Source organism: Euprymna scolopes, chromosome 10 (assembly GCF_053919585.1).
Source record: "Euprymna scolopes isolate OS-2025 chromosome 10, ASM5391958v1, whole genome shotgun sequence".
Lineage (NCBI taxonomy): Eukaryota > Metazoa > Mollusca > Cephalopoda > Sepiida > Sepiolidae > Euprymna > Euprymna scolopes.
The window spans coordinates 29118212-29135711 of NC_136491.1; the positions used below are offsets into that span (position 1 = coordinate 29118212).

The window sequence follows — 17500 nt, forward strand, 5'->3', positions numbered from 1 at the left end:
GTTGGTGATGTTCTCGATGTATGACCAAACGAAGTAGTCCAATGGGTTCAGGTCGGGGGAGGAGTGGGGGGTAGTGAAAAAGGGATACGTAGCACTCTTGAAGCCAAGCCTCTCTTTGGACGTGAGTCCTGCTGCCACACCCGGTGTCTGCCAGCAGCCACCTGATTGCATCAAGAGATTATCACACTCTTCAGCACACTAGGTACACTTTGTTGTTGACTTTGAAGCCAACTTCAAAGATATGAGGTGGCATGATACGGCTCTCACTTGAAACACACTTGAAACCACACCATGGTGAGAAACTTTGTTGAACTGTGTCTTCAAGCATTGAACCGTCCGGATTTGCATTTCGGGAGTGCTGGCAATGGTACTGTTACCATAACTTGGATCGGTAGATAGCATGAGTTGTTAAGCGATGCATCTTCGATCTCGCCTATTGGACATTGTGTCACATTCAGACATGATAGACGGCTTCTATCACTCTTCGAATTTAATTGCCTGTATTTTTTAGATGAGGTGTTTTCATTGATTGAGATTGTCGGACTGACTTCCTCATCTTGGTTGTTATAGTCCCAACGGCCTTCATCGGGTGTTTTGTAACGAACTGGGGAACCGTTTGTTAGGAGTCTCAAACCCAACCCTTTATTATTATTATGGGGGTACCGTGTTCGGACTCCAGCTAGGCTCTGGGACATAGTTGCTGATTCTCTGTTTTGAATGTTACTTTTCACTGCCTTCGTTCAGGATTGAACTCAGCACCTTTGGGTAACTTTGATACAACGTCTAGGACCACTCGGCCATATGTCCTAGTGACATTCAATATGTCCTAGTAACATTCAAAACAGAGAATCAGCAACTATGTCCCAGAGCCTAGCTGGAGTCCGAACACGGTACCCCCGTAATAATAATAAAGGGTTGGGTTCGAGACTCCTAACAAACGGTTCCCCAGTTCGTTACAAAACACCTGATGAAGGCCGGAGGGCAAAACGGGCGAAACGTTGTGACTATAACAACCAAGATGGGGAAGTCTCTTTGAATTTGTACACAAATCATCAACGTAGATGGTCTGCAACAAAAAAAAAAAAAGAAAACCGTTTTTCATCAAATGGAAATGGAATCATGTCGTATTCTCTAGGGTGACAATTTTATTGGTTTTTTTTTTTACATGGGCATCACCACTTATCAAGGCCTTGAGGCCATTCGAGGATAAGGGTTAAAGAGTGTACAGTAGAAATTGGACAATATAGCAACCGTTAGTAATGGAGATTCGGTAAATTTGTTTACTTATATGGAACGGCTCATCAAAAACTTGTTTACGTTAGACTTGAAGACAATCATATTGTAGTCAGCTGGAAAGCAGGAAAACAGAAGACAATTCCATAGGCGTGCAGTTCTAAGAAAGAAGCTTTGCTCATGGAGTCTACGCTTAGGTTTAGGCACAGATAAAGAATGGGGGAAACTAGTGATAGTGTTTTCTGCTATAATACAAATACTTGAAAGTCAACACCAAAATGTACCTGAAAGTGCTGAAGACTGTGGTGATCTCCTGGTGCAATCAGGTGGCTGCTGGCAGACCTTGAGTGTGGCAGTATTACTCGACGCAGGCCTGCAAGTTCAAAGAGTTCCAAGGTTGGCTTCAGAAGGAGCGCTACGACTTTGTACCCTACTCTCACTGGCCTAACTCCTCCCTCGACCTGAACCTGCTAAACTACATTTGGTTATATATCGAAAACATCACCAAAATGATCTCCCATAACACCAAAGCCAGCCTGATCACAGCCATCCACCGAATATTTGCTGAGCTCGCGCCAGCGCTTGTGAAAAAAAAAAAAAAACATGCTCTCAATTCAGAGCCTGTATGGAGGCGGTGATTGAGGCTGAAGGCGGATACATTGAATAGATGTCAGCTCTAGATAATCAAATTAAAGTTTTAAAATAAAGCTGTAGTGTTGTTTTCTTTAGGGCAACAAATTTATCGTTCTGCCCTGTATAAAAATTAGGTCAAGTAGTAGTGGTGTTTACGTTTTTTTTTTTTTCTTTCTGTATATACAGTATTTCAAAATACTCTGTTGTGTCATTTCAATAACGGTCAGCTGTTTTGTTCGTAATATGGGTGCATTTAACGAAAAAGACTTCTGTATTTATTGATCTTAATATATGATGCTCAGCGTTACCCAGGTATCTAATAGTCTAGCGCAAGTCTTCTAGTTATTTATTAAAATGCATTGTCTTTTCCGTTTCTTCTTGCAGGTCTCATTTGTATAGTTCTATTTATTGGTCTCCTCTGTCGAAATATATCTTCATTCCTTATGACAATGGTTTCCTCTGATTCTCTCAATCTGAAAGAAAGGCTGTTTCTTTCAATGGCGCTTATGCCCAAGGCTGACATGCAGGTAATATGTCTTCATTTTCATTTATGTTTGGTTTCCATATTCTAAATTGTTAATGGTATTCTTCTTAGCCTGAAGTGAATCTTTTTTTCTTTTCCTCTTTTCCCCGCGATTTCTCTGTGCTTATTCAAATCGACACTTATGGCGGCAATTAAACGTAAACATAATACAGAAAAGTCTGTGCAGAATGAATATTTCATATTCCTAAAACCACGTAAATCAATCAAGCAGCTTTATTTAAAACTAAGAAAATCAAAATGTACGTTTTTAACGAGTTTATTTTTAAACTGCATTGAACATAAGCGGATTTTTCACCTTGACGCTTCGATTTGAGTTGTTAAGCTCTTTTATTTTATGGGATTAAATTATGGGCGGACGAAAACACTATGACTTGCTTAGTCGTAAAATTTTATTTTCTTGAATAAGAAGAAAACTTTATCAAATTACATGATTTTTAGTGTTATATCAGCCTTCCTTGAATGGAGGAATTAACACCGATTAGCATTATAAATAGCGCTAGTAATTCCAACACCGGTGAGAGAGATGGGACTACACTTCAACTGCTAGCCCAGCAGATATACGCGCTTTCCTATCTTTGTACATTATTGTTAATACACTTGTTCCTTAAGTGAACCTCGACTTGATTGTTCTTATTTTCATTGTTGTTCCACGATACATTTAGAATATGACATCTTCTTTCTGTGACTGGTACGTACATAAGATGTTTCTGTATTTTCTTTACTTTTAATTGCCGCCATAAATGACAATCTGAATAAGCACAGAATTCTCTTTAGCATATTTCGTTTCTATGGACAATGCTAGGCCATGTCCAATATAAAACTGTATTTAAAAATCACTTAAGATTATATTTCATGTTTATCCATGTGTAAACTTTAAGAAGTAACCTTAATTACAATTAATATTTTAGTGCATAAGTTTGCCTAGCAGTGTGTATATGCTGCTGCTGTTAAGAAATAGAGAGAGGGAGAGAAAGAGAGATAGAGAGTGGAATTATAGTGTAGACACGTTGACCGGAAGTAAAAGATCAGCTGATTTGATTGCGTGTGAGTCATGTGATCAGGTTAGCTGAATCGATGAGATTTGATTTGGACTTAGAACCGAATGGACGGCTTCGCCGTTGTCTCCTCCCCTTCGCTGGGGGTGGGGAACGAACGCTGATGTGGTAGAAATAAGACCTAGAAGAAGAAACCACAGGTCAAATTCACTTTCCATTCCTTTCTGCAAAACATTTGGAAGGTGAATAAAAAACTATAGAACCAATTTCTTGTCTTGGAGTGAAATAATTCTTCGTTCCCCAAACACAGGAATCAAGTCTCGCTCCCAGACGAGAATTTCCAAATGGACCAACAAAATGGCAGAAAGTATGTTTAAAAGATACATGACAAGTCACACACGTATGCACACTTAACAGCATCACTAGACGATCAGACACACAACGACATTAAACTGATAAGATAATCAAACACTCCACCCTTTATTATAGAGCAACAACGTAATACTGCTATGTGGAGTAGTTTATGTATTTATTTATTATTTATTTATTCCAACCAAGAGATCTTTTTAAGATTCTAACCGTCCCTTTAAGTGCATTTGTTTGTATTTGTCTTGCACTTGTTTCATCGGGTATATTCGCTAGATAGTTTTTGAAATCCTTTTTTATTAGCCCGGTTGCTCCTATAATGACTGGAATAATGGACATTCCAGTTTCTTTTCATGTCGTCAGTGGCGTAGCTAAGGAGGGGGGGGGGCAGAAGGGGCGGTCGCCACGGGTAACAGCCAAAGAGGAGTGACAAAATTTCACCCCCAAAATGTTTCAGCCGGGCTAAGGTACGAAAATAGTCGGAAATAGAATTTATTTATCATATATTATGTAATTTAAAAAGATTTTTCATTTTTGAAACATCTTTTCTAAAATATTACAAACTCTTAAAAAAATAATTAGTCATTGAAGAGTCTTTTTGGCCGACTTTTATTGAAAACTCTAAAGCTATATCTCCAAATGACAATATCTGCTGATTTTAAGAACAAACTTGCTGAGATGTTATTAATTATTTTATTATGGCCGGAGTAACGTAAAATGCTCCCCTGTAAAAATCCTTTTTTTTTTTTATCTATAAGAGAGAAAAGTCTATTTTTTAGATCAGATTTTTTCGATACCTATCTAAGAACACTGTCAGACATATAAATTACCTTTGTGTGAAATTTGTAAACGATAAGCTAAGCCATTTCGGAACCTATGAGGAAGGAACTTACATACAAACACAGAGACTTTTAGATAATAATAATAATAATAATAATAATAATAATAATAATAATAATAATATCTATAATATAAAGCTGAATGTGTGTGTGTGTGTGTGTGTGTGTGTGTGTGTGTGTGTGTGTGTGTGTGTGTGTGTGTGTGTGTGTGTGTGTGTGTGTGTGTGTGTGTGTGTGGTCACGAATAGGCTCCTATATGGTTGACTATTTTAAAAAACTGATTACATATAATGAGAGAAGATGTATCGAGACACAGGAATGAGTATGTTTGATCTGGCAGAACAATGGTTCATTAAAATTGTGGAGTCTGTGTTCACGCCTGGTCCACAAAGTATGGAAATAAAAAATTTAAAAATTAAAAAAAAAACGTTTACAAGTGTTTTTGATATAGATGTACATAAAACATACTTATCAAAGTATTCTTAACTTAAATAGGGATAGTATAATAAAATTGCGGGGTCTGCGTTCGTGCCTGGCCTCCATAGAATGGAAATAGGCACAAACTTTAATAAAGACTTTTCATATCTATCTGCGTAAGTATATTTTGATAATTATGTTTGAAGAAATATGGTATAATAAAATTATGGGGTGTTCGTTCACACTTGACCTTTATAGAATGGAAATATGTCACAAAGTTTAACAAGGTTTTTTTTAATATAGATCCACAGAATATTGTGATAAGTGTTTCAGTGTGAACAGGTATGGTATAATAAATTATGGGGATTATCTATTTTATTTTACTTTCATCATATTTTGCTTTGGTTTTGATACCCCCAAATTCAACCCAAATTTACAACCCTTCCTTTTCATAACCTATCATACTTTCATAAATCAGAGTCCATTTTCTGTAGGCTGTTTTTGAACCCAGTCAACGACGGGTACTTTTGCTAGTATATATATATTTATATATATACTTCAGAGTCAAATTATCTAACTATCAACTGATATAATTATAGGTCTTACAAAATATTACTGGCAGTAATATTCTATAAGTACTATCCCATCTAAATAAAACTAGATAGAGCAAATAAATCAAATTTTAGTCATTCAATAAATTTTAAAATTTATGACGTCAAATGTTTAAATTTCAAATCAAAAGATTTTTATTATTCTATGTAAGACAAAGAATACATTTGAAATATTATAACTCCTTATCCTGTAGGATTTCGATGTCTACCATCTCTTCAGAGAAGAAAATAAGGTGAAATATGTGCCTATATTAAAAATGGCTTTCCATGTGGTAGGAACATCTCCAGAGAAGATCCTAACTTACCCTATATGTGCTTCCGGGTTGCACCAGCTCACACTATTGCATTTATATTTACTCTCTATCGCCCCCATAACAGCGGAGTTACTATCTTTAAAAGCATATCTGAGAAAATTGACCAAATCCTATCCGCTTATCCTTCAGCTAATATTCACGTATGTGGAGACTTCAATGTTCACAACGTCGAATGGTTGACCCACTCAAACAAGACCGATGATGAGGGGAGGTTCTATCATGATTTCTCCATTGCCTATGACCTCACTCAGATTGCTCATGAACCCACCCGTGTGCCCGACAATGACGGCCAGTGGGTGAGTCTACTAGACCTTTTTCTCACAACTTGCCCTGAACTATGTTCAGTTTCTGTTCTGTCTCCTCTTGGATCTTCCGACCACTCTGTTGTATCAATTAAAATAAAAATGAAATATAATAAGTCCTCAGATGTACCTCTCCATCATACAATATATCGATACACTAAGGCTGACTGGGATAGCTTCTGTACATTTATATCATATCTACCTCTGTGTACCATGTTTAAAAAGGATGTGTCCTCTATAGTATCAGACCTGACGGAATGGTTAATTGTAGGTATTGACCGTTTCATACCCTCAAAAAAGTTCCAGCAAAAACCTAACAGCCCGCTATGGTTCTCTCCAGAATGTGCTGCTGCCATTGCGAACAGAAATCACTTGTAATAGATGTATGGAAACTAAAGCCGCTTTCAGGACTGCCAACAACCATTGTAAGAAAGTAATAAAGGACGCAAGAAGTTGTATGTTCAGTCCGTCAAGTCCAAAGTAGCTGAGCAGCAGCTTGGTTCCCACCAGTTTTGGTAAATAGCAAACAGAATCCTGAACAGAAGCGTGTGCTCTATCCCAACTATCATCAATGGTCCTGAGATAATCTCGTCAGCATCAGACAAAGCCAAACTCTTTGTCAAGAACTTTGCAGCTAATTCTACCCTTTGCGATCAAGGCTGCCAACCCCCAATATTTCCTCCTGTATCAGAAAACACACTATGCGATATACATATATCTGTATGTGATGTTGTCAAGCTAATCAAAAACCTTGATTCCAGTAAAGCAATCGGCCCTGACGGTATTCCAATTATAGTATTCAAAAAACTTCAACCAGAACTTGCGCCCATACTTACAAAACTGTTTAAACGTTGTCTTAAGGAGAATTGCTTCCCATCACCCTGGAAAATCTCATCAATATACCCTGTGTTTAAGAATTCAGGTGATCGCTCATCCCCCTCTCAGTACAGGCCAATAAGTCTCCTGTGCGTCATGAGTAAGTTGCTGGAATCTGTGTTAAATACAGAAGTAATCAACCATCTCAGCAAAAATAACCTTCTTAGTGACACACAATATGGTTTTCATTCTGCTAGATCTACAGCAGATGTGCTTATAGTTATATCTCATATGATTAGCGAATCTCTCGATGGAGGCAACCTTTCTAGGGCAATTGCTCTTGGCATATCTAAAGCCTTTGATAGAGTATTGCATAAAGGTTTACTTCACAAGATCTCCAGCTATGGTAAAGCTGGAAATGTCTTCTCAATTATTAAATCATTTCTTTCTGACAGATTCATAAGAGTAGTAGTTGATGGGCAAAAATCAGAAGCTCACAATATTAATGCTGGAGTCCCTCAGGGGTCCATCCTGAGCCCAACTCTTTTCCTGATTTACATTAATGATCTTCCAAATCACATCATTTGTAGACGTTTATGCTGATGACACTACCATCTATGGTAGCCCATCTAAGACCAAAAACGACAAAGTTCTCTCCGATTCTCTCTCCTCTGATCTTGAGCACGTAGTACAATGGGGAAAGGAGTGGCTGGTTACTTTTAATGCATCTAAAACCAACCTTCTCTCTTTACATCATCAATGTTCTGATCTCCATCTGGCATCAATTGAAATGAATGGCTCTCGTCTTGAGGAGGCCTTAAGTTTTGACAAGCTTCAGGGCTTGACCTTTACTCCTGATCTTAAATGGAACAGGTACATCAAATCTGTTGCCAAGGCCGCTGGAAAATGGTGGGATCCTTCTATCGATCCAGTAGATATCTCACTGCTGATGCAATTCTCTATCTATATAAGAGCCAGGTACCTCCTCCAAGGATGAAATACTTTTGCCACATTTTGGCAGGAGCTGCTAGAAAAGACTTGTCCTGCCTTGATAGAGTTCAAAATAGACTTCGTAGTTTCATAGGAGATATCCTTTTCTCTTCCCTGCAACCTCTATTTCACAGAAGAGATGTTGTGAGTTTGTCTCTGCTGTATCGTTATTTTCATGGAAATTGTTCGACTGAGCTTCAGTCTATAGTCCCCCCCTCACCAAACTTTCACAAGAAACACCCGTCTAGCTGAAAACACTATCAATAATTCCCCCCACTCGTTATCTATGCCTAAACCTAAACGTAGATTCCATGAACAAAGCTTCTTTCTTAGAATTGCACGCCTGTGGAATTGTCTTCCGTTTTCCTGCTTTCCAGCTGACTACAATATGGTTGTCGTCAAGTCTAACGTAAACAAGTTCTTGATGAGCCGTTCCACTTGTTAACAAATTTACCGAATTTCCATTACTAACGATTACTATATTGTCCAATTTCTACTATACAGTCTTAAACCTTATCCTCGAGTGGCCTCTTGGCCTTGATAAGTTGTGATGCCTATGTAAAAAAAAAAAATTTCTAATAATTTTCTAATAAACTGGAAACGTTGGCTATCTTGTTATTATTTATAGAGACAAGTAGTAAAATTGTACATCTAAAAATAAGAATAAGTTTAAGGTTTCCAAATTTCATTTTAGAATTGTTTGCAAGGATAAAGTACTTAGTAAAATTCATTTGTAAGTGTCACTCTTCAAGAGATTGAAGGTTCAATCCTCGGTGCAAGTAATACTCAGAACACAATTGCGAATTATTTTGGACTTCTGCAGCTGACGGAATGCGAGCATGCTACTGCCACAGATTAAATAAAACGTTCCATTCAGAATTCCAAATTTGACAGAAAGATTCTCGAGTTCAACAAAATATACCTGAAGAAGGTCGGAAGTTACATCGCCCGAAACGTTGTGAAAATAACATTTAAGGTGAGAACAGGAGTTCTCAGACAGGTCAACATTAGAGATGACTCACCGATAATTACCGATGCTATTTCCCTAGAGTCTGAGTGACAAAAAGTCTCCCACAATTTCCAGTATGCTCTACTTTTTCAATAAGCTTTGCAAATAATTTTGCGTTAACACAACAGCCGCTTGCCGTCGCAACATTTATTGATCCTCACTGAAATCTAGATGGCTATAAGCCTCTCCAAGGTCCCAGTACTTTTTGCATTCATCCAGTCGAGGTCTGCTTAGTGTTTTCCCTTCTCGTTCCTTCCATCCTCCTTAATACTTCATGATTATTTTGTATGGTATCAATCGTAGCTGATGCCTTTTATTAGGTGCATGGGGAGACAGAAATTATTATCATTATTATAAAATAAAATACGCATCTAGTGCACTTGAAAGCCAAATCACAATGTAATATTAAGAAAATAGACAGATATTTTACTTTTATTTGAAATTTGTAACATAAATATATTTCAGAGGTATACTCCATCCTCAGTATGTTGTTTTCTTTTTTTTATTTTCTTCTTTCTTGCCATGTTGTAAAGTTAGAGAAAGAAAAGTCTGTTTGTAAAGAGCTGCGCGTTGTATCTTAGCAATTGTATTTTGAAAATGTTGGAATAGTGCGTCGGCGATGTGAGAATAATGTCAAGGGTGTGAGTTTCATATAGGAAATATACTGAGGATGGAGTGTACCTCCGAAATATTTGATAAATTTCAAACAAGTAAAATATTTGTTCATTTTCCAAATATTACGTTGTGATTTGGCTTTCAAGTGCACTTGATGTGTATTTTATTTTATTCAAATTAAATCAACGTTTCTATGTGGAACTCACACCCTTGACATCATTATTATTATTATTATTGTTATTATTATTATTAATGTTATTACTATTATTATTATTATTATTATTAATGTCATTATTATTATTATTAATGTTATTATTATTATCATTATTATTATTATTATTATTAATGTTATTATTATTATCATTATTATTATTATTATTATTATTAATGTTATTATTATTATTATTAATGTTATTATTATCATTATTAATGTTATTATTATTATTAATGTTATTATCATTATTAATGTTATTATTATTATTAATGTTATTATCATTATTATTATTAATGTTATTATTATTAATGTTATTATTATTAATGTTATTATTATTATATTATTATTATTAATGTTATTATTATTATTATATTATTATTATTATTATTATTATTATTAATGTTATTATTATTCCAATAATAGAAGATTTGTGTCTCTGCATAAATATTTCAAAATCTTATTCTGTCATTTCCAAAATATGTAGCGTGTCATTTTTGTTTTATATTAAAGTTTTACTGATTGATCTTCAAGGGCATACAATTGACTTCCTTATATAAAAAAAAAAAAAAATAATTGTAATTTTTACAACAATGTTTTGTGGTGCCTCACCCCATCATTCAATTTAATTTTTTTTTCCACTCTTTCCCTTTCAAGGTTGTCTTAAGTGCTTTGATTCTACAAAAATCTATTGAAAAAGGATGGGATAAAACCTTGTTACAACACGGCTATATTGTAAGTATCCTACATGCATAGAACAAATTCCTACCATATAAACAGAAAGGAACAAAAACTCGGTTATTTTATTTATATAATTCTGCAACTGTTGTATTTAACACCTTGACGTACATTTGTCTGTCACCATAGGAGGTTCGCCACCATTCAGGGTTAATACCAGTAAAAGGAAGAAAAAGGAAGAAAAAAAAGAAGTCTTATTCTAAAAGGATATATTTATCAAAAGTCTAAGCCTTAAAAGATAAATAATGTTATTTATCTTAAAATTGCACTATTGTTTTCGTATTCAATTTCTGCATTTCTGTATTACACGGACGGCGCCATTTTTTGTGCATGTCGCTAAACTGTCGCTAGGTGGCGTGCCTCTCCATTCAAATTGTTTATTAATTTAAAAATTAAAACTATAGTATATTGTTGACCCTTTCAATAGGTGCCATAAGAAAACTAGAACTATACGTTGTTGCAGCGACAATTTTAATTTAATTCAAAAAATGTTTCGGAAAAAAGAATCCAATGTTTTAATTCGAAAAAATGTTTCGTTTAAATTACTCTGGAACCCGGATATATCCGGGTTACAGTTATATCCGGGGTTTCTTGTATCCAGGTTCCACTGTACATTAACACAGGCTGAGCAGAGACAATCTCTCTTATATCCGGTTTTTATATTCGGGTCTCTTATATCTGGGTCACACTGTATTCAATTGTTCAGGTAAAAAAATTTTTTTTACTTTAATTCAAAAAAATACTTTGGGGAAAAAATCCAATGTCGCTTTAATTCAAAAATTGTTTTATTAAAATAACTAGCAAGGGGTACCCGGCGTTGCCCGGGTGTTTGGAGGTGTGTGTGGAAACTCCGGGGGTGGAGGTGGGGGGGGTTAAAAAAAATAAATAAAAAGTAAGTTGAGGCAAAGTTGTAAATTAAATTGTGAAAAAAAAAAAAAAAACGTGCGACGTTAACCATTGCCCCACCGCGAGATGCTAACGGAGACACGTTTGAATTTATTTAATTACTTGGATTTGGCAGGTGCCCGTTTTAATGAGTTAATGAAATCAAGTTTGACTGCGGGATAGTATTTCATTTACTGCGGAACGCTTTTTTTATTTTTATTTTCCTAAGATGTTATAGGAAAAAGACATGCGGCGAGCGACAAATATTGAATATTTATCTTCCCGAAATCGAGCAAATTAAATAGACAGGCGAGCTTCGTTGTTAACTCTGATATATTACGATTTATATGTGATATAAAAAGTTTTAAAAAGTTGTGAACTGAAAAACGCCTTTTGTAGACATACAGAAAAAGCGAACATACATACATACATACATACATACATTTTCGCTTTTATATATATAGATATTTTCTTATGCAGATAAATGTTTTGGTTTGGAAATATTTTTGTGTTCGGAAAAAAAATCTTGTTATTTATTTGCCGTGTTATTTGAACAAGAAGAAATTGGAGTTATTGCCTCCTAACAATGGCGCTGTTCGTGTAATGCAGAAGTGCCTCAATTTCTAATGTAAATATGGATGGTGCTTCGTACGATTTGATGTGCCATCAGCATCATCATCTGAATCCAAAGATTCTATTGTTGGCATTGGTTTCCCTGCTATTTTAGTAGTCAGAATTCTTTGAGGAACCATGGGAAGGTTGCCAACATCTTAAGTGAAAGTGATTTTTGTGGAACCAACTAAGATTCGAACTTGGAACACCCAGGTTGTCAGTCCGTTTCGTTGACCACTTGACCATCGTGCCGACTACACATAGAGCATTGTTTGACTTGACTTTGCAACTGTCATCTTTCACGTTGATGTGCATTTGTTTCTGCAGAAAGTTGCCCCCCACCATGCACACAGCAAATGTAGCAAATAGCAGCAAAATTAAGAAAAAAAGGAGGAAAAATTTTTGCTTTGAAAATGAAATATTTATCGAAAGTTTTAGTTCTAAAAATAAATTTATTTATTCATGTTAAAATTGTATCATTATTTTGGTTTTCAATCTCTAATATAAAATATTCATGCTCCTATATTTAAATAATGAAAAAATATTGCATTAAGTTAAACAAATGACGCGTAATTGTCAGGTTTCAAATAGTAACATATACAAATATTACGGAAACCGACCGGGTAGAAAATTAATCTATAATATAAATCTCATCTATCTGCTTAAATGTATGTATGTATGTTTGTATGTCTGCCTAAAACTTTCGACAGAGGCGACGGATTTTCACGAGATTGGATGACAAGTATCGAAAAATTGGTTAAAAACATTAATTCCTTCGCCCTTAACGGGGCACTTTTCTACAGGGAGGGGTCGCTTTTTTGTCGATATTTTCGAAAGTCATCCCCTCTTTTCGATTGACTAGCCTTAATTTAAACCTACCTCACTTCCTGTTTGGTGATGGGTGCAACAGCAAAGACATCACGTTTTTTTTTGCGGGGTGGGTGGGGGGTGTTCACGTTCTTTGCCTCCTTTGCGATGCTGTGGAGGAAAGACTTATTATTTCATCTCCTTTCTTTCCAAATTTGAATGGGGCCATCAAACTGAAGACGTTAAAATAAGAACTTTTTTGAACTTCTTAAAAAGCCGCAAACGCAATTGTTTTGCAACCTGCTTATTTTACATTTGTATTTATTTGAAGTTAAATACACTTTTATTGTTGTCCGACTTGTATATTCGTGTTTCTTTTTTGTCTGAGTCCTAAGTGTCTGGTCGAAACAGTAGCAATTTGTCTTGTGTGTGTATTTGCTTCCCCACTGAGCAAATTAGGCACAAGGCCGTTTTTTAATGTGGAGAGAGAGAGAGAGGGGGGAGGGAAAGAGGGACCAGTTCCCGAAAGGTGGGAAATGGGAGCTGGCTAGTAACTGTTGGTATGAAGGGTTGCCCCTACATTGACCAAGGTCAGATATGTGGGGTTACCTCCACATATGGTCTTTGCGGTATTTATTTTCTCCCCCACTAAGCAAATTAGGCACAAGGCCGATTTTTAATGTGAGGAGTGAAGGGGAAATGGGGACCAACTCCCTGGGGAGTAGGGGAGCTGGATAGTGACAATTGGTATGAAGGGTTGCCCCTACATTGACCAAGGTCTTATATGTGGGATTGCTCCCATATATGGTCTTTGCTTGCATTATCTGTCAGAACAGATACTACACTTTGATCTTTCGCCTGTGCCACGCAAGGCTGGGGGTTCTTGTGTGGAGTAAATTCAAGCAAAAAAAAAGCCACTCGAGGATGAGGATTGATGAGATTGAATCATTGGCAGCTGAAAGCGGAAAAAGGTAGTATGAAGGGCTTTTGATTCTTTATGTTTATAATATTTAATGATATCGAATTTGAAGACAATTATGCTGTTATATGCAAGGAAGTAGAAAACAGTAATGTATCCTACACACAAGCAGAAACTCTATCCATAGATATTCCACCTAATGCTAGATACATGAAAAAAAAAAGGGAAAATATTGGTACTTTTACAGTTTAATCAAGACATTCAAAAATGAAAATATCGAAAAAAGGTTATATTGCACGTATCCGTCTTGGACTGAAGATCTGCGAAAAAAAATTTCATTTAATTTTATCGAGTAGTTTTTTTTTTGTTTTTTTTTTTACAGTGGAAAAACACGTTCTTATGAGAGCCATTGTTCTTATGAGAGCCATAAGTCAGCCATTGTGAAATTTGCTGAACACGCCACGGGGGAGATAACAATGTTAAGCGCCGTTACTCCCTCCCCATCTTTAATTCTAGCTTTTCTTCCTAAAAATCGAAGCTTTTGCTCGGTATCATAACAAATTGTTTTTTCGCTGTAAAAAAAAAAAAATTAAAAAAAAAAAAAAATACTTGATGAAATTAAGTGATTTTTTTTTTGAAAACTTCGTTCCATAATGGATATGTGCAATATAACCTTTTTTTTCGATATTTTTATTTTTTAATGTCTTCACTAAACTGTACAAGTACCAAAATATTTCCTGTTGTTGTGGACAGAGGTGGTTTGGTACGTTTTGGCGTCGCCGTTTCGGCCTGGCTGATCTATCGTGGACGATTCTATGTCAAGTTAGTTCTTTGTCGTTATAGTCAAAGTTCGTTTATATTTTTAAATTCAGCAAACGAAGATATATTTTTTTTAATTCAGTAAACGACGATATATTTTTCTTTAAATAAAATTGAAATAAAAATTATTAAAAGTTAAAATTTTTTAAAAAACTTAAAAATGAAACTATGTTTATTTAAAAACACAACACAAAAACAAACAAGACACAGTCGTCAACAACGAGATTATATTTTCATATTGTTTTTAATTAATAAAAAATTTAAAAAATAACCGTGTTTATTTTAAACGCAACACAAAAACAAACAAGACCCAGTCGTCAACAACGAGATTATATTTTCATATTGTTTTGCTTAACTTAAAAAAAACTAAAAAAAATATTTTCTTGGTTTTTAATCATTAAAAAAATTAATTAGAAAATAATTAACCAAAAAGAGTTTTGCAAAAACATGATTTTTCTTAAAAACATGTAAAGTGGCATATTTTCATATTGTTTTTGATTTAAGATAAAAAAAATGTTATAAAATTTTTATAAAAATGTGATTAGTGTGGTCGACGCCGAATCGACCACGCCAAAACGTCCCATTCCTGGGAAGAGGTGTTCCTGCCGAAAATGTCTTAGAAGGGATCACAGATCAGTTCTGAGAGTACTTTCCATGAAAATAAGGATAGAGCAGAGAGAGACTAACAACGTTTTTCTGTGATAAAAAAAGTTATAAGGAACCGACATAATCATCTTCCTCTAAATTTTAAAAGAAATTTTTCTCAAATATTTTAATAATTTTTTCCAAATATTTTAATCATTTTTCTCAAATATTTTAATCATTTTTCTCAAATATTGTAATTATTTTTCTCAAATATTGTAATTATTTTTCTCAAATATTTTAATCATTTTTCTCAAATATTTTAATCATTTTTCTCAAATATTTTAATCATTTTTCTCCAATATTTTAATCATTTTTCTCAAATATTGTAATCATTTTTCTCAAATATTGTAATCATTTTTCTCAAATATTTTAATAATTTTTCTCAAATATTGTAATCATTTTTCTCAAATATTGTAATCATTTTTCTCAAATATTTTAATAATTTTTCTCAAATATTTTAATCATTTTTCTCAAATATTGTAATCATTTTTCTCAAATATTTTAATCATTTTTCTCAAATATTGTAATTATTTTTCTCAAATATTTTAATCATTTTTCTCAAATATTTTAATAATCTTTCTCAAATAATGTAATTTTTTTCTCAAATATTTTAATCATTTTTCTCAAATATTTTAATTTTTTTCTCAAATATTTTAATTTTTTTCTCAATATTTTAATTTTTTTCTCAAATATTTTAATCATTTTTCTCAAATATTGTAATCATTTTTCTCAAATATTTTAATCATTTTTCTCAAATATTTTAATCATTTTTCTCAAATATTTTAATAATTTTTCTCAAATATTTTAATCATTTTTCTTAAATATGTAATATTTTAATTATTTTTCTCAAATATTTTAATTTTTTTCTCAAATATTTTAATTATTTTTTCAAATATTTTAGTTTTTTTCTCAAATATTTTAATCATTTTTCTCAAATATTTTAATTATTTTTTCAAATATTTTAATTTTTTTCTCAAATATTTTAATAATTTTTCTCAAATATTTTAATTATTTTTCTCAAATATTTTAATTATTTTTCTCAAATATTTTAATATTTTTCTCAAATATTTTAATTATTTTTTCAAATATTTTAATTATTTTTCTCAAATATTTTAATTATTTTTCTCAAATATTTTAATTTTTTTTTCGTCTTTTTTATTCTTATTTTTCCTTTAATTTATTCCAAACAAGGCACATCACTACTGCAGTGTAAGGGGCTAATGTGATTAGAGGTTATATTTATAGAGTGCAACCGAAAACGGGAGTTGCGTAACATTAGATTTTATTTGTCCATTCGGGAAAATAGGGAGCAAAAAAGGGAATTCCAAAGACGAGTGATCTAATAACCTATTAGAGTAGAAAGTTGTTGCAATATTTTGGATTTCTAATGTTGAAGGTATTTATTTGCTTCTCCATGTAAGCAAAATATGGCACAAGGTCGGTTTTTATGTGGAGTGAAGGAGGAGGGGGAGAGGGAGGGGATGGTATATAGGGTTGCCCCTACATGGACCATTAACCAATTGCCACAAAGGCAATGGTCTCAAAGTGCAGCATCTGGGAACAGATATTACACTACTACAAAAGGCCAAGATCCCGCTCACTCTGGGGATTCTATTTATAAACGATGCTGCTAGGAACTGATGAATCAAATTAATTCACGTTCTGCTACCAACCAATCAGAAACCAGAATTGCTCCATAACATTTTCTGTAGCAACTTCGCATATGTTTTCTTTGTGTCAACACGGAAAGAATCTTTTGCTCTGTGGCTTTCAATTCAAGAACTGTCTACTGAGAACCAGTCACTTCCAGGACTTGTATAGAACAACTAACCATTGGAAACTGTTCTGTCTACTGAGAACCAGTCACCTCCAAGACTTGTATAGAACAACTAACCATTGGAAACTGTTCTGTCTACTGAGAACCAGTCACCTCCAAGACTTGTATAGAACAACTAACCATCAGAAACTGTTCTGTCTACTGAGAACCAGTCACCTCCAAGACTTGTATAGAACAACTAACCATCGGAAACTGTTCTGAAATTAAACATGGCTTACAACTCAATATTTGGGGAGCTCTATAGTGAAGGGGTATGATTTTGCTGCTAGTTGGATTTATTGGGGATATTTAAGTTGTGGGGGTACAAACGTAGCAGCATATTACATGGAAGTGTTTGTCAAAA

General features: G+C 34.2%; 1 protein-coding gene across 1 annotated transcript in view; it reads left to right on the top strand.

Moving 5' to 3' along the window:
- Positions 1-17500, top strand: part of LOC145285896 (sodium/hydrogen exchanger 9B2-like) — a 284636-nt gene that overhangs the window by 262863 nt on the left and 4273 nt on the right. The window contains exons 8-9 of the mRNA XM_080134363.1: positions 2251-2393; positions 10553-10630. Of these exons, the coding sequence (XP_079990489.1) occupies positions 2251-2393; positions 10553-10630 (221 nt within the window). The remainder of the gene's footprint in view (positions 1-2250; positions 2394-10552; positions 10631-17500) is intronic.